This window comes from Lacerta agilis, chromosome 1 (assembly GCF_009819535.1).
Source record: "Lacerta agilis isolate rLacAgi1 chromosome 1, rLacAgi1.pri, whole genome shotgun sequence".
NCBI classification, from domain to species: domain Eukaryota; kingdom Metazoa; phylum Chordata; class Lepidosauria; order Squamata; family Lacertidae; genus Lacerta; species Lacerta agilis.
In genome coordinates this window covers 108,110,080-108,136,824 of record NC_046312.1, presented here as the reverse complement: position 1 = coordinate 108,136,824, position 26,745 = coordinate 108,110,080, and the positions used below count along the sequence as shown (strand labels likewise).

Sequence of the window (26,745 nt, the reverse complement as noted above, 5' to 3'; positions counted from 1 at the left end):
CAGCAACCAATCAAAAGCCCACCCTATGTACTATCCATGTATAAGACGACCCCCACTTTTTAGCACAATTTTTAAAAGAAAAAAACCTAGTCTTATACACAGAAAAGTACGGTATATATTCTGTTCCTGGTTATAGCCAGGCAATTCCCACTAATGTTATTATAACAGAAATAATCAATGCCAAGTATATCCAAAATTAGAATATTTTTTTTCCATTTAGCTGGCTGTGCTGTCAATATTTGCATTGTGGTTTAGTAGTTGCTAGATGATCACCTCCTCCCCCTTTTAACTGTGACTCTTCCTTATCTCTCATTCTTCCCTACCCACTACAGATCAGCTTATGGGTAATCTCAGCTGCTCGACAGACACAGAAAATCAGAAAAGCCTATTTCAGGAAAATAATGAGGATGGATATAGGCTGGTTTGATTGTACATCAGTGGGGGAACTCAGTACACGTATTTCTGAGTGAGTAATCTGGGACAGCCATTGGTGGGTGAGGTCATCATGTTTTGAAGACAGTGCATGCTAATGAGTAGTCTGTGTAAGGTTATGTGAGTGAAGAATAGCATCTATTACTTGTACCAGACTGGGGTCTGACTCCAAAGCAGAGCTAATATTCCACTGGATTTTGCTAGCAATGTGAGAGAAAATTGGTTTGAATTTGCACTTCAATAAACCAGCTGAAACAGAGCTGGCTTTCCAAATTCACACTTCTCTAAATTTTGTGATGCAGTTCTTCAATTAAAAATGTGTAGAAAAATGCATATATTGGGGAAAAGTGTACATTAAAAATGCACGTATTAGTGAAAATCACATACACAAAATGCATTACATAAGGGAATACTGCTTGGGGAAAAAATGTGTGCGTTAGACAAAATTACATACAAAAATGCATGTTCACACTGAAACCACTTTGAGGTTTTCCTTAACAACCTAGTGGTACAGAAATTTAATGAAATAATAAATAATAAGAAGGAAACATTGATGCATTCTTGTGAGGACATTAAGAATAATAATCACAAACTGATGAGAAAGTGCTGCAAAGACCAGAAAAAACGAGAAACCAAAAAAACCAAAACTGATGGATTTGTCCATCTTTAGCAGCTCCTGAAAACAACAGGTATTAAAAGGGTAGAAGATAAAACTATTATCTCTGCTTGAAACTTGTTACCATTAGGAAACCGTTACTTTGCATGCGTGTTCAGATGTCGAAAAGACCACTATAGGCACTTAAGCAGAGATGTAGAAGCAGGTGGAAAGAAGCAGCCATAAGCCTCACAGGCAGAGGGTGGAAACACACAGATAACAAGGCAGGTGTGTCATGTAGACATTTTCCCAGCAAAAACATCCAAGGCCTTCCCTAACCTGGTACCTTTGACGTGCTTTGGACTGCATCACCCTCAGCCAGTGCAGTTCTAGTCCAGAACATCTGGAAGGCAGCCCTGTTTGCACCATCAACTGGCCTGCCATTTTTTCACAAGCTGGCGGTGCTTGATGAGCATGTACTTTTGTTGCTAAGTGACCCTGCCAATGCTCACTCACCTTCCTTTTCCATGGCTGACACATAGCACAGCCAGTCTCCAAATTTACAAGGAGAACTGGGGTGAGGAGGAGGAGGAGAAACACAAGCACAGGTTTGTTGGCAAGTAGAGTCCAAGAGTGGGGTGGTTTGTAGGCCAAATACCTGTCCCAGAAACCCAAGAACCTACAGCCTGCCTGGAATCTAAAAGGAAAGGCTTGTTTTCTTCAGACCTAAGTTCCCAAATGTCTGAACAAAGGAGCGAAGAGATAAAAGCAAATGAGATAAATGGCTCTCATCAATATTTCTCCAATGTAGAAACAAATTGAATGAATATTTGGGATTGCAATGAGGGTCATATGCAACTGCTGCTTCAACTTTTTTTGTTCTCCACAGTGACGTAAATAAAATAAATGATGCTATTGCTGATCAAGTAGCAGTCTTTATCCAGCGGTTCACCACCTTTATTTGTGGATTCATGTTAGGATTTGTCAGAGGCTGGAAGCTGACCTTGGTTATTATCTCAGTCAGTCCACTAATTGGGGTTGGAGCTGCCATGATTGGCCTGGTAAGGAACAATGCCATTCCTATCTAATTATGGCTGCTTTATAGTCATGGAGAACTATGGCAAGATTTTAAAGTCACTGGCCATTTAAAAGAAACAACTACTGTACTCCACAGAACTCCGTCAAACCATCTACTAAAGGTTTTAAAAAATCTGTCCAATATCTATTTTTCACTGTTGTTCAGTGGTGCCTGCCCTTCAGTCCGGCGACCCTCATAAGGATAGGTAGTTTGTTTTATTGATGAAGACCACATAAGGTTTTTGAAAATGTGTAAATCGTTAGGGGGTTTTTTGTGTGCCTTTTCCTGGCTTATCTCTGTTAAAGTTATATACTTTGATGCTAGGAGCTTGCATGATGTAAGGGTAAAATGGCCATGTTAAAGTGTTTTTGTACTGTTCTCCCCCCACGCCCCCGTTGCATCCCAATTTTAAGTGTTGCTCCCACTTTTTCTGTAGTCTGGTAGATGCTAAGTGAACTGAGTAGGGATTTGTACCTGTGGCGATTCTCCATATGAAGAACCTGCTTTATGTGCAAAAAAAAAAAAAGATTTAATGGTTTAATTAGGAAATTATGACTTAAAACCAAAGCTGTATCAACAGCCTCAGGATACCACCTTTCTTGCATTTAAGCAGAGGAATGTATTATTTTCACTGAAAGGTAGTAATCATTGCAACATAATATTTCTACATGTAAACCTCTGCAAGTACTGTTACTGTTTTGTGTCCCATGTCTCTTATACTCCTGCAGCTATCCTTTGTATTTGGAAAAAAAGGGTTAACTCCATACATTTTACCTAAAATGTCTGAAGATTTAATCCCATTGTAGTTAGATTCCTCATAGTGACTCCTGGAGGGGAAGAGTCACATTCTGGGAAAGCAGATGATAATTATTTTAATATTGTCTGGTCTTTTCCTATTCTTGGAGCTTGGATACTGTTGTGCAAGGAGTCTCTGGATCACATAGTCTGGTCATTGCTTGAATAGGCAGATGATCTCAACCCAGACCCAGAAAAATGGAATTGACTATATCGGCTATATAAGAGGCTTGAGGTGGTATTGCTTAACATGTGGTGCTATCTGAGTTTCCTATAACCAAACTGAGAGCCTCAGTGAACCCAACTGGATATTTGCCATTGACTTCAGTGGGATGTGCATGCAGTGATGGAAGTCACAATACCTTAGATCAACCTTTCTCAAACCTGGTGTTCTGCAGATGTTACTGGATTACAGCTGGAGTTATTGGACTACAGATGTTACTACATCTCCCATCAGTCCCAAACCAGCATTGCCAGGGTTGTTTGGAGTTGTATTCCAGCAACATCTGGGGGGCATCCAGTTGGGGAATGCTGCATTAGTTAATTTTTGTTGTGCCATAAGACTCTTCCTTGGTTTTGCTGCACAAGCAAGCACGTCCAGCCCTCTGAAAGCTGACTCTGTGGAAGGCAGGCATTTAACAAACTCCCTGTCAACCTTGTCTAAACGTTCACAGAGAAATCATCTGTGAAGCTGGAAAGCTGACAAAATCTTCGTAATAGAAATATTAGGTATGCTGTGTAACGGTTATATGGTGGCATATGCAACATCAGTATTTTATATAGCTGATTCTAGAGCACAGTGGAATATTGTGATGTTGCCTAAAATGCACCTATATGATGCACTAGATAAGCCAACCTGATCTATCACATAAGCTATTTAGCACAAGACTATGGGTAGGTGAAGTGAGCAAAAAGAAGAAAAAGAAGAATGAATTTGCTATATAAATGTGTCCTTTGTAAATGTAGATAACCCAGTGTAACAGCAAGGAGCTTGTACAATCCAAAGGAGAAAAACCTTCACTGCCTAAATGAATCTTCTTACTGATTGGTTTAGGCTGTGGCAAAGCTGACAGGTCGAGAATTAAAAGCTTATGCAAAAGCTGGCGCTGTGGCCGATGAAGTGCTCTCATCCATCAGAACAGTGGCTGCTTTTGGAGGGGAAAGAAAAGAAGTTGAAAGGTTGGTTCGTATATCATGACTGACTCAGAGATCTGAAGAAATTTAAAAGCAACAAAGCCTATGATTTTTAAGAGCATAACGTGTGCAGGAAGATGAATCCTCTCCTTTGCTGTAGCTTAGATTCACACAGTCTATCACCCCATACACTTCCCCCCAAACTTTCTAGTACAGGTATCCCCCCACTTACATGGGGGCTATGTTCCTGGCCCCTGCCCACATAAGTGAAAATTGCACAAGTGGTGAGCATCCTCTAAAAAGCGTCTAAACTCCCGTTTCCCCCCTGCTCCCCAGCTCTCCCTACTGCTCTCTCTCTCTCCACACAACTCTATCTCCAGCTGGAGCAGCTGGAGGACGTGCGAAAAAGTGGCTGCTGCGCTACCCTGCACACCAGCTGTTAAGTGGGCAAGCTGAGCAGCCTGAACAAAGCCCTGCTGTGCCTCAGGTCTCTTTGGCGCCTCCTCTGCCCTCACTGACGTTCTCTTCGGGCTCCGAAAAGGGTCTCCTTGTGAGCCACAGGGACTCTCCAGCTCGCTCCCACTATTTCCAGGGTTGAATGTATCATCTATCTATCTCTATTTCCCAGCGCTGCACATATATGCGGTGACATGCCAGTCAATCATGCGCAAGTGGAGGGAATGCCTGTATTTCAATATGACATGGGGGAGGAAATAAGGTGCAGGGAGGGGGAGGGGTTCAGCACCCCTCATCCAAAAAGTAGAAGATGGACGATGGGCTCCTCCCCCTTGCACTACCCACCCCTTATTCCGAATCAGACCATTGGTCCAAATTGTTCAGCATTGCCTACACTGAATGGCAGCAGATCTCTGGGGTTTCACATACGAGTCTCTCCCAGTCTGACCTGGAGAGGTGGGGGACTGAACTGAGCACCTTGCACATGCAAAGTGTGCACTCTGCCACTGAGCTACAGGCATTGCTCCTGCAGCATGCAAGCATTCCTCTTTTGCAACAGTTTCCTTCAACCCCAAACATGGCCCTTACTTAGCCCCTTTGCTGTGTTTTATTTTTCTCAAAATGCACTTCTTGAGGTCTGTTTTGTTCTTTCCGCAGATATGACAAAAACCTAGTGTTTGCCCAAAACTGGGGAATTAGAAAGGGAATAATAATGGGATTTTTCACCGGTTACATCTGGTGCATCATTTTCCTGTGTTATGCACTAGCATTTTGGTATGGCTCAAAACTTGTTCTCGAAGATGAGGAGTACTCGCCTGGCACACTTATACAGGTAAGGCTTTCAATGGTTTTCCCATTTCTTTTTCCTAAAAGCACTTGCGCTTCCAGCCACCTCATTGCTTTGAAAAACGAAGTGGGTGCTTTGTAAACTTTTCAGTGTAACCTTAACAAGTGGGACCTGTAGTGTAAAGTTGCAGTGTATCTAGTAGGAGGTATTCTGTTCGGGGTTCCAGCTAACCTTTTTGCAGAATTCTCTTTTTTTTTTGCCACCATCTCACACATTTTTCGGTCACACTTCCCTACAGCCATTCAGCATTCTACACTTACCAAACATATTCACTGCGCTGGTATGAATGAATGAATTTATTATTTCGGTCACAGACTAGTTCACTGGGCTGGTATTTGTGTGTGTGGGGGGGTGTCCCTTGGGGTCATTTCCTCCTCTCCCCCTCCAGATGGCTGAGACCTTCCTCCTATGCACGGATGGTGTCATTTTGACTACTCAAGGATCGCCGCTCAGACAACGAATTCACTATTAGCATATAAGATATATTTCAGAGCATCCTTTAAACCTTCCTTGGAACCTCCCTCTACTCATCTTAAAATTTGAAATGTTTCCCTTAGTTGAGAAAAGAAAACAATAATAATGCCATTTTAAATTGCATTCCCGCCTTCAGATCTATAAATATCGTTTTTGTACCCTCCTCAATATATCACACAGGGTGAAAGCATTTTGCTGCCTTCCAGAATGATTCCTTCTAATTATAATTTAATTTCTGCATAAAACCATCCAGAAAACGTAATTGTTTTTTCCCCCACCCCCTTTTTTCTTTTCAGGTTTTTTTTGGAGTTCTGGTAGCTGCCTTGAGTCTTGGCCAAGCTTCTCCTTGCCTGGAAGCCTTCGCCACTGGCCGAGGAGCTGCAACAAATATCTTTGAGACAATAGATAAAGTGAGTAGCTCCACTGGTTCAGCGCCACTAGCCTGTGTTGGAGGGGGTGAGGTGAAATAAATGAGCCTCGCATCAGCTTAAGGGCTTCTGCCAACAGCACAGATGAGAAATATTATGGTGATTAAGGGAAAAATTGATTGCAGATTAAAGCAAACTAGCACCATGCCTGTGCATTTGACAAAGAGCGCATTCATCCAAGTGGCAGTTCTAAATTGTTGCTTATGAATATTCAAAGTATCAGCAAGCTCCAATATTTATCTATTAGGAGTCAACTCTATAAGCGGCCTGATCGCCAAGACACTCAGCTCCGCAAGGCGGTTTCAGGAATTAAGCCGCTATGGTCTCCCTTGATTTATAATGAATGAAGTGAAGCCAAAGGCTCAGATAAGGGCATTATTACACACAGTGTTACCAAAGCTTCAGGGAATGGAGAGAATGGAATAGCCAGCAAATCTAACCCTTTGTAATCCCATTGGGTGCAAATAAACTACATCCGTAGCAGCCAGCTGTGCTCTTCTGCTTTTAGCCCTCGCATAGCAGAAAATAATGCTTACTTAACAGCTTTGATGCGCGTGATTAGAGCACGACATGAGTGGGTCGTAGGAAACCATGTATAATGCCTTGCACTTTTTTTTGAAGAATATCTTTAGCAGTGCAATCCTGTGCATGGCTACTCAGATGCAAGCCTGAGTTCAATGGGATTGACTCCCAGGAAAGCCAAAGTTATTCCCCATGCATAGTCTGGGCATGTGGTCTCTTTGCATAGCGGGTACATTGTGCCCCCTGACTGAAAGACTAGGTGGGAGGTGAACAGCACAGAACTTGGGGGTGGATGAAAACAGGCCAAAACTTTACAGACTGCACCAAGGTGAGCGGAGTTGGCATAGCATAGGGCCAGGATCCGTTAACATTCTTAGACTTCTCATCTGAAGCCTGATTCACCATCCCAATTTGCCTGTTGGGGAGTGCCATGGGAGTTGGCCGGCATCTAGGGAGGCAGTGTGGGGGCTACCCAAGTGGCAGGCATCCCATTGGTATTCTGAAATGGGTAGCGCCATCCCCAGCCAACCCCAGGCTCTGCCCAGGAGCTGGAGCAACTCCTTAAGACCCTCTTACAAGGGTCTTCCTTATGTTTGGATTCTACCCAGTGCAAAAGAGAGAGAGAGAGAGAGAGAGAGAAAGCAGCTTTTCTACAAGGGAAGTAATATAACCGATTAACTCTGCCCCAGAAACCTGTTATTGACTGTATGTCAGAAGATGGCTACAAGCTGGATAAAGTCCGCGGTGAAATTGAATTCCATAATGTGACTTTCTACTACCCATCCAGGCCTGACGTAAAGGTAAGTGCTTCACTTTTCTGGTTAACCATTATAGCTGCTTCCAGGTACTGCTTTGAACATCAGGGAAAACACTTTTTAAACATGTGGTCTTTTTTTCATTTTTATTTCCAGATTTTAGAAAAACTCAACATGGTTATCAAGGCAGGGGAAACAACAGCTTTTGTTGGACCCAGTGGAGCTGGAAAGAGCACCACAATACAGCTCATCCAGCGATTTTATGACCCTAGTGAAGGCATGGTGAGAGCTTTACCTAACTTCTTTGTAAGAGAGTGGTCACTTTCATTTTCACACCCCCCCCCCCGAATTAAAAATGCAGTAAAATGACTACGTAACTTCGATTTTCATTTAAAGAATCCTGGGACATGATTCATTCCCACTGTGGGTATAGAGCAGGGATAGGGGAGAAATTAGATTCAGTTTGCGTTTAAAGGTAAACATACTTAATTTGCGCTTTCTGAATCAATATATGAAGTAAAATCCAGCCCAGCCTTTGAAATTCACAGTTTTCTGAATTTTGCAGTGCAGTTCTCCAGCAAAGTAGCATGTACATACAATAGGGTAAGTTAAAAAGGTAAAGGACCCCTGAACGGTTAAGTCCAGTCAAAGGTGACTATGGGGTTGTGGTGCTCACCTCGCTTTCAGGCCGAGGGAGTTGCCATTTGTCCACAGTTTTCCGGGTCATGTGGCCAGCATGACTAAACCACTTCTGGCGCAACGGAACACCATGATAGAAGCCAGAGCGCATGGAAACACCATTTACCTCCCTGCCACAGTGCAACCTATTTATCTACTTGCACTGACATACTTTCGGACTGCTAGGTTGGCAGGAGCTGGGACAGAGCAGTAGGAGCTCACTCTATCATGGGGATTCGAACCACCTACCTTCCGATTGGCAAGCCCAAGAGGCTCGGTGGTTTGGCTACAGCGCCACCTGCCACCCTCATAGAGTAGCGTACAAAGTGCTTAAAGACATTGATTAGTAAATATAGCATATAAAACTGCATTGTATTGGGGAAATTACATCTCAGAAATGTGTACATTAAGTAATATTCATGTTAAAGAACTTTCATGGTAACTTTTTTTTTAAAAAATCACAAAGTAGTGTGGGAATATGAAAACTGGGAGAAACCAAAATTGACAGATTCATCTATTCCTAGTGTAGAGTCTATTCCAATATCAAATATTGAGTGACTGAACAAGTGTATTATGACTATTTATCCTGCAAACAACTTGTTGTTGTTGTTGTGTAGATTACTCTAGATGGACATGATATTCGCTCACTTAATATTCAGTGGCTGCGTTCTTTGATTGGCATAGTGGAGCAGGAACCAGTCCTGTTTGCTACTACCATCGCAGAGAACATTCGCTATGGTCGGGAAGATGCCACTATGGAAGACATCATCAGAGCAACCAAACAAGCCAATGCCTACAACTTTATCATGGATCTGCCTGGGGTAAGGCAAGCTTCAGTTTACAATATTCAAAATCCAGATGTGACTGCAGGCCTATCTAGCTTGTGACCTACAAAGTCATGCACAGCTCACCAGCCACGCATTGTGGTCTTCCAGAAGTGTTTGTCTGTTTTTGCAGCCTCGGGCAGGCAATGAGAACAGAACATTTATCACACCTTGGTGGGTTCTTATACATGGCTGGTGGTGGACAAATACTATGTAGGTCTATCCGCAGTGTTCAAGACAATATGGGCACTTGCCGTCTTCTACAGTGGCCACTATCTTTTGAAGTTTACTTGTGGTTCCTTCCTTCAAAGGAGAGAGAGAGAGAGAAAGCAGATTTTTGGGGGGGGTCATGCCAGTGTTTATTGCCTGCAATTCCAAGGTGTGTGCCCGAGCCACTCATGCACCCACTAGGAGTTTCTTGGGTAATTTGCTACTCAGCAGACAATCCCCTGTTGGATTAAAACCATTATTGGTATTTTCTTTTCCTTTTCCTTTTCCTTTTCCTGGGTAATGAACAGACCATAAAGTGATGTTAAATGTGCATGGTTGTTCTCAGTAAGTTGACTGCTAGTAGAAGAAGGTAAGGACTTTCAATGGCTGTGTTCTACCTCCACTGTCAAAGTTGCTGGGGAACACAGGTTGGGAGATGGAGGAGTGCTGTTGCATGCAGGTATTGGTTGTGGGCTTCCATAGGTACCTAGTTGGCCACTATGAGAACAGATGTTCTTCTCTTCAAAGATACACATAAGAGACTTGCTTCTTCAGGTGCCTTGATATTTTTTGGGTGGGTTAGGGTGCACAACACATGTCATTCTCAAACTTATTTTGACAATTTTGAGGGGGTCTAGCCATATCTCCACGGCAGAGCCCATACTTTGATTGTATTAAGCTCCACCAAAAAGACCTTAGCTAGAAAGCCAGCTATAAATTTATTGTCTGAGATCCAGGACTCTCAAGAAAGATAGATAGCACCCGGTTAGGTGGATCAGACTTCTTTTCATGGTTCTGTTCCATGCAGAGAGGAATAGAAGCTTGCTTTATTTCCTTAACAAAGAAATGTGTGAATGATACCTCCTTTGGGAGCACATGGGGGTTTCCTGCTAGAGAGATACATGAGCTCACACCGGCACTGGGAGCACAGACAGAGGATTGGTGCAGCTCTCACCGTTGAATAGAATCGAGGTAAAGAACTTTGTCACTGGTTTCATATTCCCATCCCACTATTTTAGCAATTTGACACCCTAGTTGGAGAAGGTGGTGGCCAGATGAGTGGAGGCCAGAAGCAACGGATTGCTATTGCTCGTGCTTTGGTTCGAAACCCCAAAATCTTGCTACTGGACATGGCCACATCAGCACTGGACAACAAAAGCGAAGCTACAGTGCAAGAGGCCCTTCATAAGGTTTGGCATATTTAATGAGTGGGCAGATGGGCAGGGAATAATAATAATAATAATAATAATAATAATAATAATAATAATAATAATAATTCAATATCATGGAGGTGGGGGTAGGAAACTATATATATATATATATATATAGAGAGAGAGAGAGAGAGAGAGAGAGAGAGAGAGAGATACACCCTCTTAATTATAATCTCTTTAATGGTAGAGATTAGTTTCTTCTCCCCTCCACAACTTTCTTTTTATAATAAGGTTCCAAGATACAAAATTATGGTGAGGTGTGGTTAGGAGAGCTAATGTGACCTAGTGATTATTGTGCCAGAGTAGGAGTGGGAATCCGATATTCAACCCCCACATTCAGGCAGTCACAATCTCTCTTGTGAGGATGAGATTGGAGTGGGGTAGAGAAAGAGTAAGGGCAGGCTAAAATGCAATTAGCAAGAACAACAACAACAGCGCTATTCAGAGCTTTGCATTTGCTCCAATGCACAATTGGTGTTCTCTGGGTGTTCTTGAAATGAACGGAGAAGCCCTTGAGAGCAAGGCTGGGGCCCCGCTATGTGTACTCTGGAACTTGTTGCATGTTTCCATAAGAAAATCAGTAGAACCTCACACCCACCCATTAACCTACAAACATGCATGCAGTTTCCAGAATTGTTAGGCTTGTTAGCAGTGGAAATGTGGGGAGGGAGCAGTGCCAGATCAGAAGCTCGACCTGTGGTGGGGAAGAGTTTACCCCAAAGACTTTCCCAACACAGCTCTCAAAGAAATGTTGGGAAGAGTCATGTTGGGGAATGACATGGAAGTGGTAGTGTTTCCTGTTCTGAATGGACCCACTAAAATCCATGGGCACAACTGACTGAAGACCTTTGATCTCAGTGGGTCTGCTCTTAGTTAAATGAAACCCACAGCTTTTATACTTCCAACCATTTGTACTCATTTATATGGGAGTAGATGTGTGTTCCAATACCAGAATTACACAGCCAGGAAGTGCACAAGCACAAAGGGTGGATTAAAAGAAGGGGTGTGTGTGGAATTGTTCAGGAAATAGCAGGCAATGCTGGAGATGGGAGGTAGGCATGCTTGTCTCCAAACATTTGCTTGGAAATGAATATAAGTATTGGTGCTGGTGTAAGACAGCATGACGGGCACACACAGAACGTACAGATTTCTGTGTACCAGTTGCCACTGGTGGGGAGAGTGCCACTGCATTCATGTCCCTCTTGCAAGCATCTCATAGGCACCTTATTCACAACTGTGAGTGGCCTTGATGGGCCATTGATCTGATTCAATAGAGCTCTTTGCATGTCCTTACACCAGTTAGCCTTCCTAACTTCATTCCATGCTCCATGCTTCATTCCATGCTCCATGACCAACCACACGCAAAGAAAGCAAAGCCTACCTATTTCACTCATCTTTTTGCTTCACCAATATCCCCCCCCCCCATTGCTTTAGGCTCGTGTTGGGCGCACTGCCATCTCCATTGCTCACCGCTTGTCCTCAATCAGAACTGCTGATGTCATAATTGGCTTTGAGCATGGAAGAGCAGTGGAAAGGGGGAAACACGAGGAGCTGATGGAACGGAAAGGGGTTTACTTCACACTGGTAACTTTGCAAAGTCAAGGGGACAAGGCACTCACTGACACGCCGGCGCAAAGCAAGTACCTTATTCTGCGTTTCTGAAAACGAGGTCAAAGTTTACTAACTCAAGGAATTAATTTCCTTATCTTTACTAACACAACTATTTCCCTATGGTCCCAGGAAAAATCAGTCCTACACATAGGTACAAAACAAGCTGTGCCTTATTCCAGGGTTAGATTATTTATGCGTCTATCTCTGGATCACTGATGCAGTGTGGTGTAGTGGTTAAGAGCGGTAGACTCGTAATCTGGGGAACTGAGTTCATGTCTCCGCTCCTCCACATGCAGCTGCTGGGTGACCTTGGGCTAGTCACAATTCTCTGAAGTCTCTCAGCCCCACTCACCTCACAGAGTGTTTGTTGTGGGGGAGGAAGGGAAAGGAGAATGTTAGCCGCTTTGAGACTCCTTCGGGTAGTGAAAAGCGGGATATCAAATCCAAACTCTTCTTCTTCTTCTTCTTCTCTCGCTCTTTCCCATTATGGCTACCTGTGATCCTCTTAACTGGAGATGCTGGGGTTCAAATCTGGATTCTTATGCATTCGCAGCCTGTGCTCTGCTACTGAGCTGTGGTCCGTGGCAGCAAGACAAACCGAATACAGTACTCTGCTTTATTAGTGTCACACTTTGATGACTCCTCAACCAGCATTCTTTGCCAACACGAACTGAACAAGCCTTCTTGCTGTGCTGCAGTCCATTTTTAAGAACCCTTCAGATTTCCGAAAGAGTTGTTGGAGCATGCAGAGCTGATAAAACCTAAGACATCTTGGCATTCTTCTAATTGAAAGCATCTTCTGACTTCTCTGGGATACATTGTTTTGAAATATAAGGCAAAGGGCCTACATAGTCTCAGGGCTGCTCCCATTCCCGCTGTGTTTCATAATCGCCAGTGAAGAAGAAAAGTTATATCAGCCTTGAGCGATTGCCCCTGCACTTGTGAGGAGAAACTAAGGACAGAGTGCAATTTGTACTGGGGTTCACCATTTCAGACTGTAGGAGGGGAGACTTGAATTCATGCTTGAATTCTGCTCCGAATGAAACACATCTGTATCTATAAAATCAGTGCTTTTGAACTGCTAGGTTGGCAGGAGCAGGGACCGAGCAACGGGAGCTCACCCCGTTGCAGGGATTCAAACTTGCGACCTTCTGATCAGCAAGCCCTAGACTCTGTGGTTTAACCCACGGCACCACCTGCGTCCCTTGAAGTGGTACATCCCAACAAAAACATGTAACCTTTCTGCTCACAGGTGTGCCAACTCAAATAAAATATGGGGAGGGGCAGGTTAGCCCCACCCCACATAATAGATCACAAGACACAATGCATGCACACCATTTGACTGGCAATGCCTGTCAACTTGGGTGGCGGCGGCCCCTTCAATTAGTTTATTGGGGGGGCATAGGGACCTTGACCCCTAGGAGTTGGCTCCTATGTCTGCTCGCTTCTGTTCTTAGTGTGGCAGCTGCTCAAGACGTTTCATGTGCTAGTGGTCTGTGCTTTGTACACGCAAAGAGCATTGTGCTTCTTAGCTTCCTTTTGCAAACCCGGTAATTGCCCTACAGCTCAACATGGGACCATAGCAGCATGTGTGGACGACTGATAGGAGCACATCCAGGACCCTTAGAAAGCTTCTCTGCTAAAGAAGTGTACTTTAAGTTAAGCTCACACTTTTTTGAACTAAAGAGAATTGCTGTGCTTCAGGTAGAATATTTAGCAAACCACCATGAAAAAAAGACTTTCAGGCTTCAACAGGTTTGCTTTATACACTGTAAACACATAGAGTACCAAAACATAAGTAATAAAAATGGAATGGATGATCTCACTTTCTGATGGGCTTCTCTGGCTTTATTTTACAGCAGCCGAACCAAATCTTCAGAAAACTCAGTCTTTCGTCAGGGGAAGTTATCGGGACAGCTTGAGGTAAGCCTTTCAGTGGGGAACAAAACACAACACAATGCAGCCTTGTAACAGCACCTTCCTGTTTTGCTTCAGGTGAGGAAACAGGATATACCACCCCTGGACATATGACAGGCAGCAACCAGTTTCTTTTGGGGTTTGACCTGGCAGTTTTATTTTTTTAATGTGAATCAACCCACCATTGAGAATGGGTATTCTTTGAACTGGCAAGGGGCAGGAGCAGAAGGCTTGTTTCACAAATTTGCTTCATCTAAAGAGGTCTTGTAAATATAGCTTGCCAGTACAGTGGTACCTTGGGTTAAGAACTTAAATTCGTTCTGGAGGTCCGTTCTTAACCGGAAACTGTTCTTAACCCGAGGTACCACTTCAGCTAATGGGGCCTCCCGCTGTTGCAGCCACGCAATTTCTGTTCTCATCCTGAAGCAAAGTTCTTAACCCAAGGTACTATTTCTGGGTCTGTAACCTGAAGCGTCTGTAACCTGAGGCGTCTGTAACCCGAGGTACCACTGTATAGCTAAAATGTTTGGCTATAACCCGGTTATTTTTTACTGAAGACTTTGAGACTGAGCTATGTATGAACACGAGTATCCCTTCCAGAGGAACAATAGCTAAGCTGATATGTATTCGTTTCTGCTTTATTTTCCTGAAAAGAGATTTTTAAGCACTGTTCCTCCAAAAGGAAAAATAATATTGAATCTCATACCATTCAAAAATGTGTGTGGATAGTTCCACCTAGAATGGTCTTGTTGCATGCTTTAGAAGCCGACCAAGTGAGATGCTGATCTTTTCTCCTCTACTGTTATATGATCTATTATAAAAGGATTTCAGCGTGTCTCGCTTTTACAAGCAACTGTTGTCGCCATGAAAGCATCTCATTAAGGGGTCCGCTTTGGAAATTATGTTTTCCTTTTTGTGCCGAGATGCAGGTTGGAGGGCGGGGGATGTCCTATACACAGGTATGTCTGCCATGGCCAGTTAGACACAATTTTAACACATGGAACTTGTCATTATTGCTGCAGGGATAAGTCACATATTAGTATTCCATTATTGATATAAACTGAAACAGCTTATGGGCGCTGATTGCCTACCCAGATTTTAGGGTAGTTGTAACAAATCAAACAACCCAAGTAAAAAGAAGTGGCCTCCCCCCCCTCGTTTGCACAGGGGTTTGCCATCATGTGCATCGGTGCAACATGCGCAAGCCTAATTTGCCCTGTTCCACCCCTGCCCCGTCCCGCCTGCTTCTGGGGCCAAAAACAGTATGCGCACCAGCAGTTGCACACGAATTGAACTCATGCAAAATGGTTGCCGCCTGCATCAAGAAATAAAACAACTAAACGGAAGTTGGAAATTATGTTTACAATCCTATGCATGCTTAGTTTGCCTCCAGACTGCCACTGTTTTACACGAGGGATTCAGTTGCATACTGGAAATTTAGGTTTCTGGAAAATGGAACAACACTGACATCTTACAGTTACGAAAGGGATGGGAAATGCACTAAAAAGTTTAGGGTAATAATTGATTGATTGATTGATTGATTGATTGATTGGAAGATGTATAACCTATGCCCCCAAAATCAGGTTGAACACTCCATTTCATTTAACCTCCCTGCAAGCAAATCAGAACAAATCAGCTAAATAAAAGACAGGCACCTTAGAACTGACATCATATAACTTCCATTTTAAGTTTTGTGCAAACAAATCGGGATGAAGGCTTAATACTGTGAATAGGTTGTCTGGGGGGGGAGCCCTTATTTGGAAGTATTCCCCTTTGAACTCAGTGGGGCTTACTTCTGAGCAAACATGTCAAGCTTTGCAACATAAATCTCAGGATATAGGTATTGTAAGTATTCCCATGGACTGCAAAAAGATCAAACTTATCCACCCTTAAAGAAACCAGCCCTGAGTGCTCACTGGAAGGACAGATCCTGAAGTTGAGGCTCCAGTACTTTGGCCACCTCATGAGAAGAGAAGACTCCCTGGAAAAGACCCTGATGTTGGGAAAGATGGAGGGCACAAGGAGAAGGGGACGACAGAGGATGAGATGGTTGGACAGTGTTATCGAAGCTACTAACATGAGTTTGGCCAAACTGCGAGAGGCAGTGAAAGATAGGCGTGCCTGGCGTGCTCTGGTCCATGGGGTCACGAAGAGTCGGACACGACTGAACGACTGAACAACAACAACAACAAAGTATTTCAGTAAACTAGGATTGTGATAAGTAATAACACTAGATGCAAACTCCTCAAATTGCTGTTCCTAAGACTTCACCTTTTCTCTTTATTCTTTCGTAGAGCTTCTCTTCGACAGCGTTCCAGATCTCAGTTGTCAAATATAGTACCAGACCACCCAATGTCAGTTGCCCAGAACCACTCAGAGCATATCTATAGCACCGGGCAGTATGAAGAAGATGGCAGTCCATTTAAGAAGGTCATTATTTGACAAAAACATCCATTTTGTTTCCTTTCTCTGGTCCTGTTGAAAAGCTCACTGTATAACCCTTCCTTGAAGTTTCTACTGGGCAGCACGGAAAGTAGAACATTACCATCTTTCCATATTTGCCCCTTTTCTCTTTTTTAGGAGCCAACAGCTGCAAAAGTGGAAGAAGTGAAGCCTGCTAACGTTACCAGAATTCTGAAATACAATGCTCCTGAGTGGCCCTACATGCTGATTGGATCCCTTGGAGCAGGCTTCAACGGGGCAGTCAACCCACTCTATGCCTTGCTTTTCAGTCAGATTCTCGGAGTAGGTCATGACCAATTTCCTTCTTCATGTATTGAATATGGTCTTTCCCTACCCTTGTATTATACAGGACAACTGCATGCCAACAGTGTGCCAAGCAGTCATTACTGTATTACTTCATTTCCAACGTTTTGGGTTGCTGCTTTTAGTAGTTTTTGAACATTCATGGTGATTTGCCCAATTTCCATGCAGAACACCAGGTTGGGGAAGGGGGATGTTGACCAGCAGACCCCCCCCCCCAAAGGACTGGGCAGCTGCATTCCAGAATCTTGAAGTTCACAGGCTTCTGGGGGGTGCTCTGGAATTCATCGGGGGCGGGGGGCGGGGAGAGGTCTATCTTGGGAAGGAGGGTCTTCTATTACTACGGTATGACAGGCCCACCAACAGTTTTGTAAACTGTTGGAGAATGTATGATTGAAACTTGTGGGTCGACTCAGTTGAAAAAAAAAGACAGGACTCTGGAGATTAGCAGGAGGGTTGGGGTCTTGCATTAAGAGCCAGTTTCATGCATTCTAGGAGGAAGACATATTTTCATATATGTAGGCACTATGGTGATAAAGGAGATACTTCAGATCTCCAAAGGGTTTCATTTTTCTTTCTCCTTTAAAGCAGTTATTTGAGCAGCAGCACTTGGGGGGGATGTCCAACCTTGTCTTCCATGCATTTCTTGATTGAAATTTGAAAACACACACACACACACACACTCATCCTGCAACTGGCCCTGCTGGGAGTGGAGAGGGGGAGTCAGGCATAATTCAGGTACCTGTCTTCCCCCATACCCCAGTACTGTTAATTTGATTAAGCTTAGAGCATCCCTCCACCTCACACCTATGGCTACTTTCAAGAGAAACAAGTAGAAGACTCTGAGTCTTGTTTGTTTGGCAAATTTCCCTGAGTTCACTGAGACATATCCCCATAAAACTGTGCATTGGACTGCAACCTTAAATCTGAAAAGAGAAGAATAATTGTATTTCCCCTTCCCCTTGATAAATTGTCCCATACCATGGCATCCTAGTAATCATAAATAGTTCAGTCATTAGAGCATGAAACTCTTAATCTCAGGGTCATGGGTTCGAGTCCTACATTAGGCGAAAGATTCCTGTATTGCTAGGGGTTGGGCTAGATAGCCCTCGTGGTCCCTTCCAACTCTACAATTCTATGATTCTGTAAAGAAGTGAGCAATATAATAAGGGTCTGCTTTTCTATGTGTACAATATTCCAAAAAGACTTTATCCCTTTTCTATCTGACTGAAGTATGGAGGCATTTTATTATTAGACAGTAAACTCACAGACACAATAGCCAGTGTTGGTGGTGAATTAAATTCACCGGCACTAAAGCCACAAAGGCTTTGAACAACCCCTTTGCATGGTTTTTATCAAAACAACAAAACAGGCATGCTGACAGTATCCCATGAAGGCATTATATGCTTTTAGAAAGCAAATGCATATATTGCTCCCTTTTCGCACCGTGAATTTTATAGTCACTTAAACTCAACGTTGATCGACTTTGGGCAGCAGCATTGGTTGAAAGTTAATGCGAAAACAGCCATCATTTATTCCACTGCTCTATTTTATTGTGAACAAAGCATCCCCTTTCGGGAGTCAGCTAATCCCGTTTCCTATTTAAAAAAAATGAAGCACATTAGCCACCTGCAGAACACCTGCGGCAGGGGGTGCCCCGCTGCCATCATTGCCACTGCAGAAGCAATAAGCAGCTGTGGCTTCTGGGATCTTACAGCTCTCTTGTGAGATCTTGACAGAACCAGGAAACCACACACTGAGCAGCCCTGGTAAGCGAGGATTTGGTGGAGGGGTAGTGGGTAGGGGTGGCACCTTCCTGTTTCACCTTAGGTAGCAAAATGCAACACGCTCCCTCTTCCAACTAGCCCAGCATTCTGTTTTCATAGATGCCTATTGGGAAGGACACCCACAGGATTTGAGTGCAATAGATAACTACTTGTGGTTCACAATCATGGGCATCCAGAGCATACTGCCTCTAACAATGGGGACAGGACTTGTGTCCTGATCCATCTACTTGCTATGGACACAAGGGATGGATCTACACACAGGGGGAAAATGCTATAAATAAGTAAGAAATTAAATCTTTATAACAAAAGAAAAAACGCTATGGAAAACTGCTTAGAATTTCTCTCTCTCTCTCTCTCTCTCTCTGGTGCAATATGGTGTTGCATGTTTATAACGCATTCAGAACGCTGTTTCTTGACTAAAGTAGCTGAGTCCAAGGTTTTTTCTACCTATAATGTTTAGCTCCAAGGCAGATCCCCCCCCCCTTTTAAGGGGGCAAACTTGAAGACTAGAATCCAGCTGGTGTGGGAATTGCTTTTGCTCAACTTAGTTTTTATTAAAGGATTTTCATAGTTGACAAGGGTACATACAGTCTCTGTTTGCTTCTTCTAATCAGTTTGGAGTATGTAGTTGCTGATCAGCTGACTTACTAAGATTTGCCCTGCATAGACAAACATTAAACGGGAACACAAGCACACGTTTCATGACCTGGCGATAGTGTAAAAATAAGTTAGCGAGTCTGGAAGATCAAACTTAAGAGATGGGCATTTATAGCTTGAGAGCAATTGCTTAAAAGGTTAGTGTTTAAGTCTGTTGTTGTCAACATGCCTGTGAACTGGTGGCTCAAAAAACTTGTTCGAAAGACATGGGGGGGGGAAGGGGTAGATTTAATGAGCATAAAGAGTGACCCCATTTTGAGCGCTCATGCTTTCCCCTATTGGCTACTTTTCCCATTCTACTAAAGATAACAGGTAGCCTGTTGACCTCTACAACAAATGTCCCAAAGAGTTAACAAACAGGACCTATGCCCTCCCTTTGAGGCACACTGATTATAGTGTCTTTTAATGACACGGATGTGGGGCTTTGGGCATGTTTATAAGAAAGCAGAAAACCTCCTGTTTTTTCCATTTGAGTTTTGACACACACACACATTTAGTTTTACATTTCCCAGTGAGCATGTGATTGCAGCTGACTTTATGAGGATTAGGGGAACGTTTTAAATAAATGCTTACTAAAAAAAAAGAGGCAGTGGGACTTGCTGAGCATTCTGTTTCTTCTGTGAAGACTCATCAGCGGATTGAAGGGCTTAAAAAACCTGACTTTTTCAAAGACTCACTACTTGCAGTTGTTTTCCTCTGGTTATTAGTCCCTGGCTCCTCTTAAAAACTGCATGGAAGTTTTTTTTCCATTTTTTTTCAACTGCAGTATTTTGTTTGTACTTCAGCTGGGTCCAAGTTCTCTAGTTTCTTGGTGCTCATTAATACTTTGTTTTTGAAACCCAGGTATTAAACATACCTGGGTTCAAATGGCCAAGTGCCATCAGTTATGAATAGCGCACACACTATTTAAATGGGATACTTTCCTGCAGCAAATACTGAAACACAGTTTAATTTGCTGGCCTGATATTCTCAATAGTTCCTTTTTCTTAATGGTTTTAATGGTGTTTTATTATAATTATGCTATTTATCGCCTCAAACTACATAAGGAAAAGTAGGATAATTATTCTGTATGAAACAAATACATTTCATTTGTAAAAAAATAAATTCTATGAAAGCTTATAGAGAAAAATACAAAATTGTATACATTTCCCCATTTTTTTTTTAACCAAACCAAGACTTCTATAGAGGTACAATAAAAACAGAGAAATGTGTGTGTGTGTAGGAGGGGGAGAAATAGAGAAGGGAAAAGAAAGAAAAAACAGAAAAGAGGTTAAGAGAAAGATAGAAAAACAATATTCACTTTGTCTGATCCACTATAGTAGAATCAAATACATTTCAGATTAGAGAGAATGGCTTCTCCTCCTGACAGATTTGAGGCCCGGCACCACTTTATATTTTTAGTACCTAGCTGTACTTAGGTAGAAGAAATGTCCCTTATAAAAAAAATCTATAGCCTATTGATTGCATTTGGGGGAAATTCAATAGTAGCACCATTTAAATCAATAAACATCCACTGATGTGAGGCTATGGTCAAGCTGTCCTTTAATTAGTGCTGTACTAGGGGCAAAATTTGCTTGCAGCACTCCATTGAGATCTCACATGAGCAATACTCAAGGCAACTGTAAAACCAAAATGGGCTAAATCAGGGGTACCCAGTACAATGACCCCCTACAACTCACAATAACCATGGCCACTGGCCATGCAGGCTGTAAGTTGGAGTCCAATAACATCTGCATGGACTAGATTGCACGATCCTATGATTTCCAGTATCATTGCAATCATGTGACATGAATTCTGAAGTATAGGCTCTCAATTCACTGCTTAGAGACGATTATAATGAAGCCGTGTATAAATTGCCTAAATAATAAAATTATACTATTTGGCACTTAATATTATGGCCCTTTCTTCTCTTTCCCAAAAGACCTTTTCTATACTGGATGAAGAAGAACAAAGATTACAGATCAATAGCATCTGCTTGCTCTTTGTATTGGTTGGAGTTATATCGTTTTTTACACAGTTTTTACAGGTAAATGACCCTTGAGTACCCCTTTAAGATTGGCTGTTCCGTTGCTTTTCTTTTCTTGTTTTTAGGTGCCTTGTGGCTGGCATGTCTAGACTTACAGATTCTTTAAATGCATTTCAGGGGTATACATTTGCGAAGTCTGGTGAGCTGCTTACAAGACGGCTAAGGAAGGTTGGCTTCGAGGCTATGCTAGGTGAAGAAATTGGTTGGTTCGATGACCACAGGAACAGCCCAGGGGCTTTGACCACAAGACTAGCAACTGATGCCTCTCAGGTTCAAGGGGTAAGATATTTCATATAAAAGTAGCTAACACACTTCAGATATTGCCACATCAGCTGGGCATCCACTCAATCAAATTGAGACAAGATAATTCTTGTCATGGGTTTATTGCATAAACACGCCTCTGAGACTCCATAGAAATGAAAGCTGCTGGTAAGGTGATTCTAAGGAGGAAAAAATGGCTATTTCACACCTTGGTGCTTTTTTTTTTTTTTTTTTTTTTACACTGGAGCATCTTTTAGCATGCAACTTTCATACAAAAGTATAAGGCCTAGTTCTTACTGAAATGATAAAGCTGTGTCTCAGTTGTACCATTTCGTTCCCAAGTGCGGGCTTACATGATGGAATGAACGTTCCCCACATCAAATGGGGTGCACCTTTTGCGTGGTCGCGAGTAGCCCCCTTGGATCACGGTGCAGCTCCTGGTAGCTGGTCCTGGCACCGCCTTCCCAGGTTGGATACCTGTGGACTCCACCTACTCTAGCAGCCGCCCAATCCTGGCTGGGGAGGTGTTGCCGGGGGGATTGGCCAGGTAGAAGGAGGGATTATACAGTACACACAATAGAACTTGAGTAATACCTGGGAAGTACATACTGGGAAGTGCAGGCTTACATGATGGAATGATTCTTCACAGATTAAATTCAAAGATCCCTACACAAAAAACCAAGCACACCAGGGAACAGTCTAGGACTCTTCCCCCTAATGTTCAATTTCCCATGTACAGAGGCGATGGGGATGTAAAGCTGTTCCCTCATTTGAGCCCCCACCTGCATTCTGAAGTGGTTGAGATAGAGGCCTAAACAAGAGGAGCAGACAGCATAAATGGGAATTCCTTTCAAATCCATAATTCATACTTTGGACCCAACTTATCTTCCCATATGCCACTTCTTGGAAGGTTGCTACAAACGGGGAAATGAACAAAGCCCATTGCAGCCATGAGGGCGGCTTAGCCATTGCAGACCCTCTCCGTGAGTATGTTGCTGGTGGGCCTGTTTTCACAGTTAGGAGTGCCAAAGGGTTTTCAGTGACATAGGCAGGAAAAAGAGGTGCTTTGGCAACACATCCTTGCTCAGTCTCCTTGTTCCTGAAGGCAGCTCTAGAACACTTCAGGGAAATAAATTTCAGACAAAAAATTTCTGGAGAAACTTTGTAATGGAAAGAGCTGTTTGGCAGTGGGACAGACTGCCTCAGACTGCCTTCACTGGAGGTATTTCAACACCTGGCTATCTATCAGAGAGGCTGCACTGCAGATCCTGCACTGAGAAGGTGGTGTGCAACTGATTACCTCCAAAATCCCTTCTAGCTCTTTGCTTCTCCTTGGCAATAGGAGCTGGATGCTAAACAATAGCTCTCCTTCCTTCACAGCTTTGAGGTAGCAAAAAGTGTCCCAGTGCTTAATGTGGGAGAGCGTGTTGGTGATCTTTTTCTTCTTTCTTTTTTTCTTTTGCTTATTTTAAGGCAACCGGCAGCCAGATAGGAATGATTGTGAACTCTGTCACCAACATCGGGGTGGCCATTGTTATTGCTTTCTACTTCAGTTGGAAGCTCAGCTTGGTCATCATCTGCTTCTTGCCATTCTTGGCTTTATCTGGTGTGGTGCAGTCTCAGATGCTAACAGGGTTTGCCTCTCAGGACAAACAAGCAATGGAGGCAACTGGGAAGGTAATGTTTAAAACAACTACAAAAAAAGCACATCGTTTAAGATTAAATGAGATGGTGAGTAATAATGCAATCACCCAGTGTTGTCAATGATAGCAGGCATTTTGGGCCTGGCATAGCCATGTAGGGTTGAAATGTCCCATCCCCCCCCCCGTCCCCCCGTCCCCCGCGTCCCCGCTACTTGTCAAGGGCAGTGTGACTTCAGAGGGTAAATAAAGTGTTTAGCTTCTGGTTGCAATTGGTTGGATAAAGTTGAAAGACACATTTGGCATTGCATATATGGGCATCAAAATCACAAAGGGGTGTGTGTGCTTTAAGGCCTCAGTCCTGTATACCTGAAGGAGCGTCTCCACCCCCATCGTTCAGCCCGGACACTGCGATCCAATGCCGAGGGCCTTCTGGCGGTTCCCTCACTGCGAGAAGCAAAGCTACAGGGAACCAGGCAGAGGGCCTTCTCGGTAGTGGCACCCGCCCTGTGGAATGCCCTCCCATCAGAGGTCAAAGAGATAAGCAACTACCTGACATTCAGAAAATACCTGAAGGCAGCCCTGTCTAGGGAAGTTTTTAATCTGTGACATTTTAATGTATTTAATATTTGTTGGAAGCTGCCCAGAGTGGCTGGGGGGACCCAGCCAGATGGGCGGGGTACAAATAAAATAATAATAATAATAATAATAATAATAATAATAATAATAATAATAATAAGTGGGCCTTGACATTTACTGGCAGCCAGTGTAACTGGTACACAATCAATCTTACATATTTCCTTAGCCTCCACAAGCAACTTCAGTATGCACCAGCTGAGGCTTCTGAACGGTCTGCAAAAGGCATCCCTGTGTAGAGTGTGTTACAGTAGTCTAATCCGGATGTAACCAGGACTACGTCTGCTTTCTTTCTCCAGTTAGGGATGTAGCCAGAGAATCAGCCGAAGCTGCTAAAAGTTTGATAACAGGACTGAAAGCGACAGTATAGCTACGCAGAACAAATGGCGTAAAAGCCTACAACAGTGTCTGTCCACAGCTATTACCAACAACTTAAGAATGTGATAAAGAATAGGAGCAGAACAAGCTAAGACAAGCCATTTGTTTGTTGAGCTGTATTGTCAATGTGTACTTATGATGCTTATGTAGACAGCATCACCTTTGCCCAGATATGAGAACCCATGCCAGGAATTGCTTCTTGCCCAATATTGGAAAAGTCACCAGTACAGTAAAAAAAATTATTAGATTAGGAAACCTGGGGTCAGGCCTTGGTCAGATTCTGAAACTAGCTGCAGTAAGAGGGCCAGAAGGCAAGAACATGGGCAAATATACAGTATGCTAGTAGTCAGGTTCCAATGGAAGCAGACAAAGATCAGAGAGACAGAATTCAAGGATGTGATCAAAGACAGGCTGCTGGTGGAGATAGACAGGCAAGGGCCAGAGGTGGAGCACATGGTCAAAAGCAAAGTAAGTCTGTGTGGCTATTCAATGAGGCAAGTTCCTCAGACTGAGGAGCTGATTTGGGTATGAGGGCCTAGAGTGTCTCCACTGGCCTGACCTTGGTAAGTTCAACTGAATCAGTTCAAAACTAGAGATTCTTAGTAAACTGGTGTGGAAACCAAACTTACACTTTAAAACTATAGATAGATAGAAGATAGATACAGTAGATGGATAGATAGATAGATAGATAGATAGATAGATAGATAGATAGATGATCGATAGATGATAGATAGATAGAGATACAGCAGCTCACCAGATGTATGGCCCATATCTCTCAGACTGAAATCTAACAGATCTTTGCTACTCCTCCATTTCCATTTCTTTTCAACAGATTTCCAATGAAGCGCTTGCAAACATCAGGACTGTCGCTGGAATTGGGAAGGAGAAAAAATTTATTGAAGCATATGAGAAAGAGCTGGAAGTCCCTTACAGAGCAGCAGTCAAAAAAGCAAATGTTTATGGATTCTGCTTTGGCTTTGCACAGAGTGTTCTGTTTATAGCCAATTCGGTCTCCTATCGGTATGGAGGATTTTTAGTTGACAAGGAAGGACTTCACTACAGCTATGTGTTTAGGTAAAGGAACAGAAACACACACACACAAATTATCTTCCCCAAATAGAACCTGTTAGTTGATCATGCATTCTCAACAGAGACAGTGGTGGACATGATAAAATTGAATAACAATGTTAAGAGGCAGTATATCTCTGGATATATAAGTTATTGGAGACCAACCATGGGGAGGGGGGGGGGAGGCTGTTGCCTTCCAGCCTTGCTTGACATAGTTAGCAGGCCACTGATGGAAACAGGATAGTAGACCTTGACCTCTTCTTCCTAAGCGTCATGTAAGCTGACGTCTTTCCTTCTTGATTTCAGGGTGATTTCTGCTATTGTGACCAGTGGAACTGCATTAGGAAGAGCATCCTCCTATACGCCAAATTATGCCAAGGCAAAAATAGCTGCAGCTCGCTTTTTTCAGCTGGTGGATCGTGTTCCCCGAATTAGTGTTTACAGTGATGCTGGAGAAAAATGGGTAAGAGCAGAAATTAGTGTTATTAGAATCACATAATTGTAGCATCCGAAGGTCATCCAGTTCCCTCTTCTGTACTGGAGCAAAGAAGATTATAGTGTGTCAAGAACATAAAATTAGAGCAAAACAAGGTCTGCCGGTACCTTGAGGGCACAGAGTGTGTTTGATTAGAGAAAACCGCATTGGCTTGAACAAATAATACATGCCCAGGGTAAGGCAATTTGGGGTCAATTGTAGTTTGAATAAAGTTAGTGCACATACCCCAGGCACCATCAATGTGGCCCGACTTTTCATTGTGCTCTCAGCTTTAGAAGAAGGAATTCTATTGGTGATGATTCCTGGTAACTCCTCTGATAAATTTCTACCCGTTTTAAGATTTATATGCTCTTTGTCTCCAGATTGTCCCTCCAGTCTTAGCCCCTTGTTAAGTCCTCCCAACATGCTATTGTTCTTGCGGTCTTCTGTGAGCACTGATGTTCTGAAAGTTAGACACATTTCTAAGGTCCTCAAGGCAACTTGTGGAAAAATAGGTGGTGTCATTAAAACCGATTAGGAACTAAACCAACAACATAAAAAAATCAGAATTAAAAAAAACAACCAGATGGTAGCAGCTAAGGAGGAATAATATCATCAAACCTCCTGGTTTAACAGGCAGCAATTGTGGGTTTCCTTTTTCTTAGTCTGCAAAAAATGTGGTATGTTAGGAAATCTTTCCTAGGAAGAAGGGGAAGCAGCTGTGCTTTGAGCACCCTTGTGAACCCTGTGCCAGCATAGCCATGTACCTGCTATAGCACTGGCATGGGAGGAGGGCTGAAACTCAGTGGCCATCGCAGAGCATTTGCTTTGAATGCAGAAGGTCCCCAGTTCATTTCCTTCCATTCTCTGGGTATGTACCCTGTCTTGATCCCCGGAGAGTCACGGCCAGCAATGCATGGGCAACTCTTCAGGCCATTTAGAACTTGTGGGAAATGTTTCCACCTGAAACAAAGCCATGAACTGAGCAGCTCCGCAGAATTTTACTTAGCTTCCTAGTGAAAGTTCACACCACATAATAACTCTTCAGCGGAGTAGATTATGGGCTCACCATGTTTTCCACCTGCTC

General features: G+C 43.2%; 1 protein-coding gene across 4 annotated transcripts in view; it reads left to right on the top strand.

The window, feature by feature from the left end:
- The window catches only part of ABCB11 (ATP binding cassette subfamily B member 11), a 47,834-nt gene that overhangs the window by 12,938 nt on the left and 8,151 nt on the right, over positions 1-26,745 (top strand). For all 4 annotated transcript variants that reach the window (XM_033166583.1, XM_033166599.1, XM_033166573.1 and 1 more), the window contains exons 8-25: positions 333-466; positions 1,917-2,088; positions 3,955-4,079; positions 5,148-5,322; positions 6,108-6,221; positions 7,451-7,561; positions 7,673-7,798; positions 8,812-9,015; positions 10,248-10,418; positions 11,874-12,075; positions 13,910-13,973; positions 16,262-16,397; positions 16,548-16,712; positions 21,096-21,200; positions 21,318-21,479; positions 22,935-23,138; positions 24,948-25,189; positions 25,490-25,646. In XM_033166583.1, the coding sequence (XP_033022474.1) occupies positions 333-466; positions 1,917-2,088; positions 3,955-4,079; positions 5,148-5,322; positions 6,108-6,221; positions 7,451-7,561; positions 7,673-7,798; positions 8,812-9,015; positions 10,248-10,418; positions 11,874-12,075; positions 13,910-13,973; positions 16,262-16,397; positions 16,548-16,712; positions 21,096-21,200; positions 21,318-21,479; positions 22,935-23,138; positions 24,948-25,189; positions 25,490-25,646 (2,769 nt within the window). The remainder of the gene's footprint in view (positions 1-332; positions 467-1,916; positions 2,089-3,954; positions 4,080-5,147; positions 5,323-6,107; positions 6,222-7,450; positions 7,562-7,672; positions 7,799-8,811; positions 9,016-10,247; positions 10,419-11,873; positions 12,076-13,909; positions 13,974-16,261; positions 16,398-16,547; positions 16,713-21,095; positions 21,201-21,317; positions 21,480-22,934; positions 23,139-24,947; positions 25,190-25,489; positions 25,647-26,745) is intronic.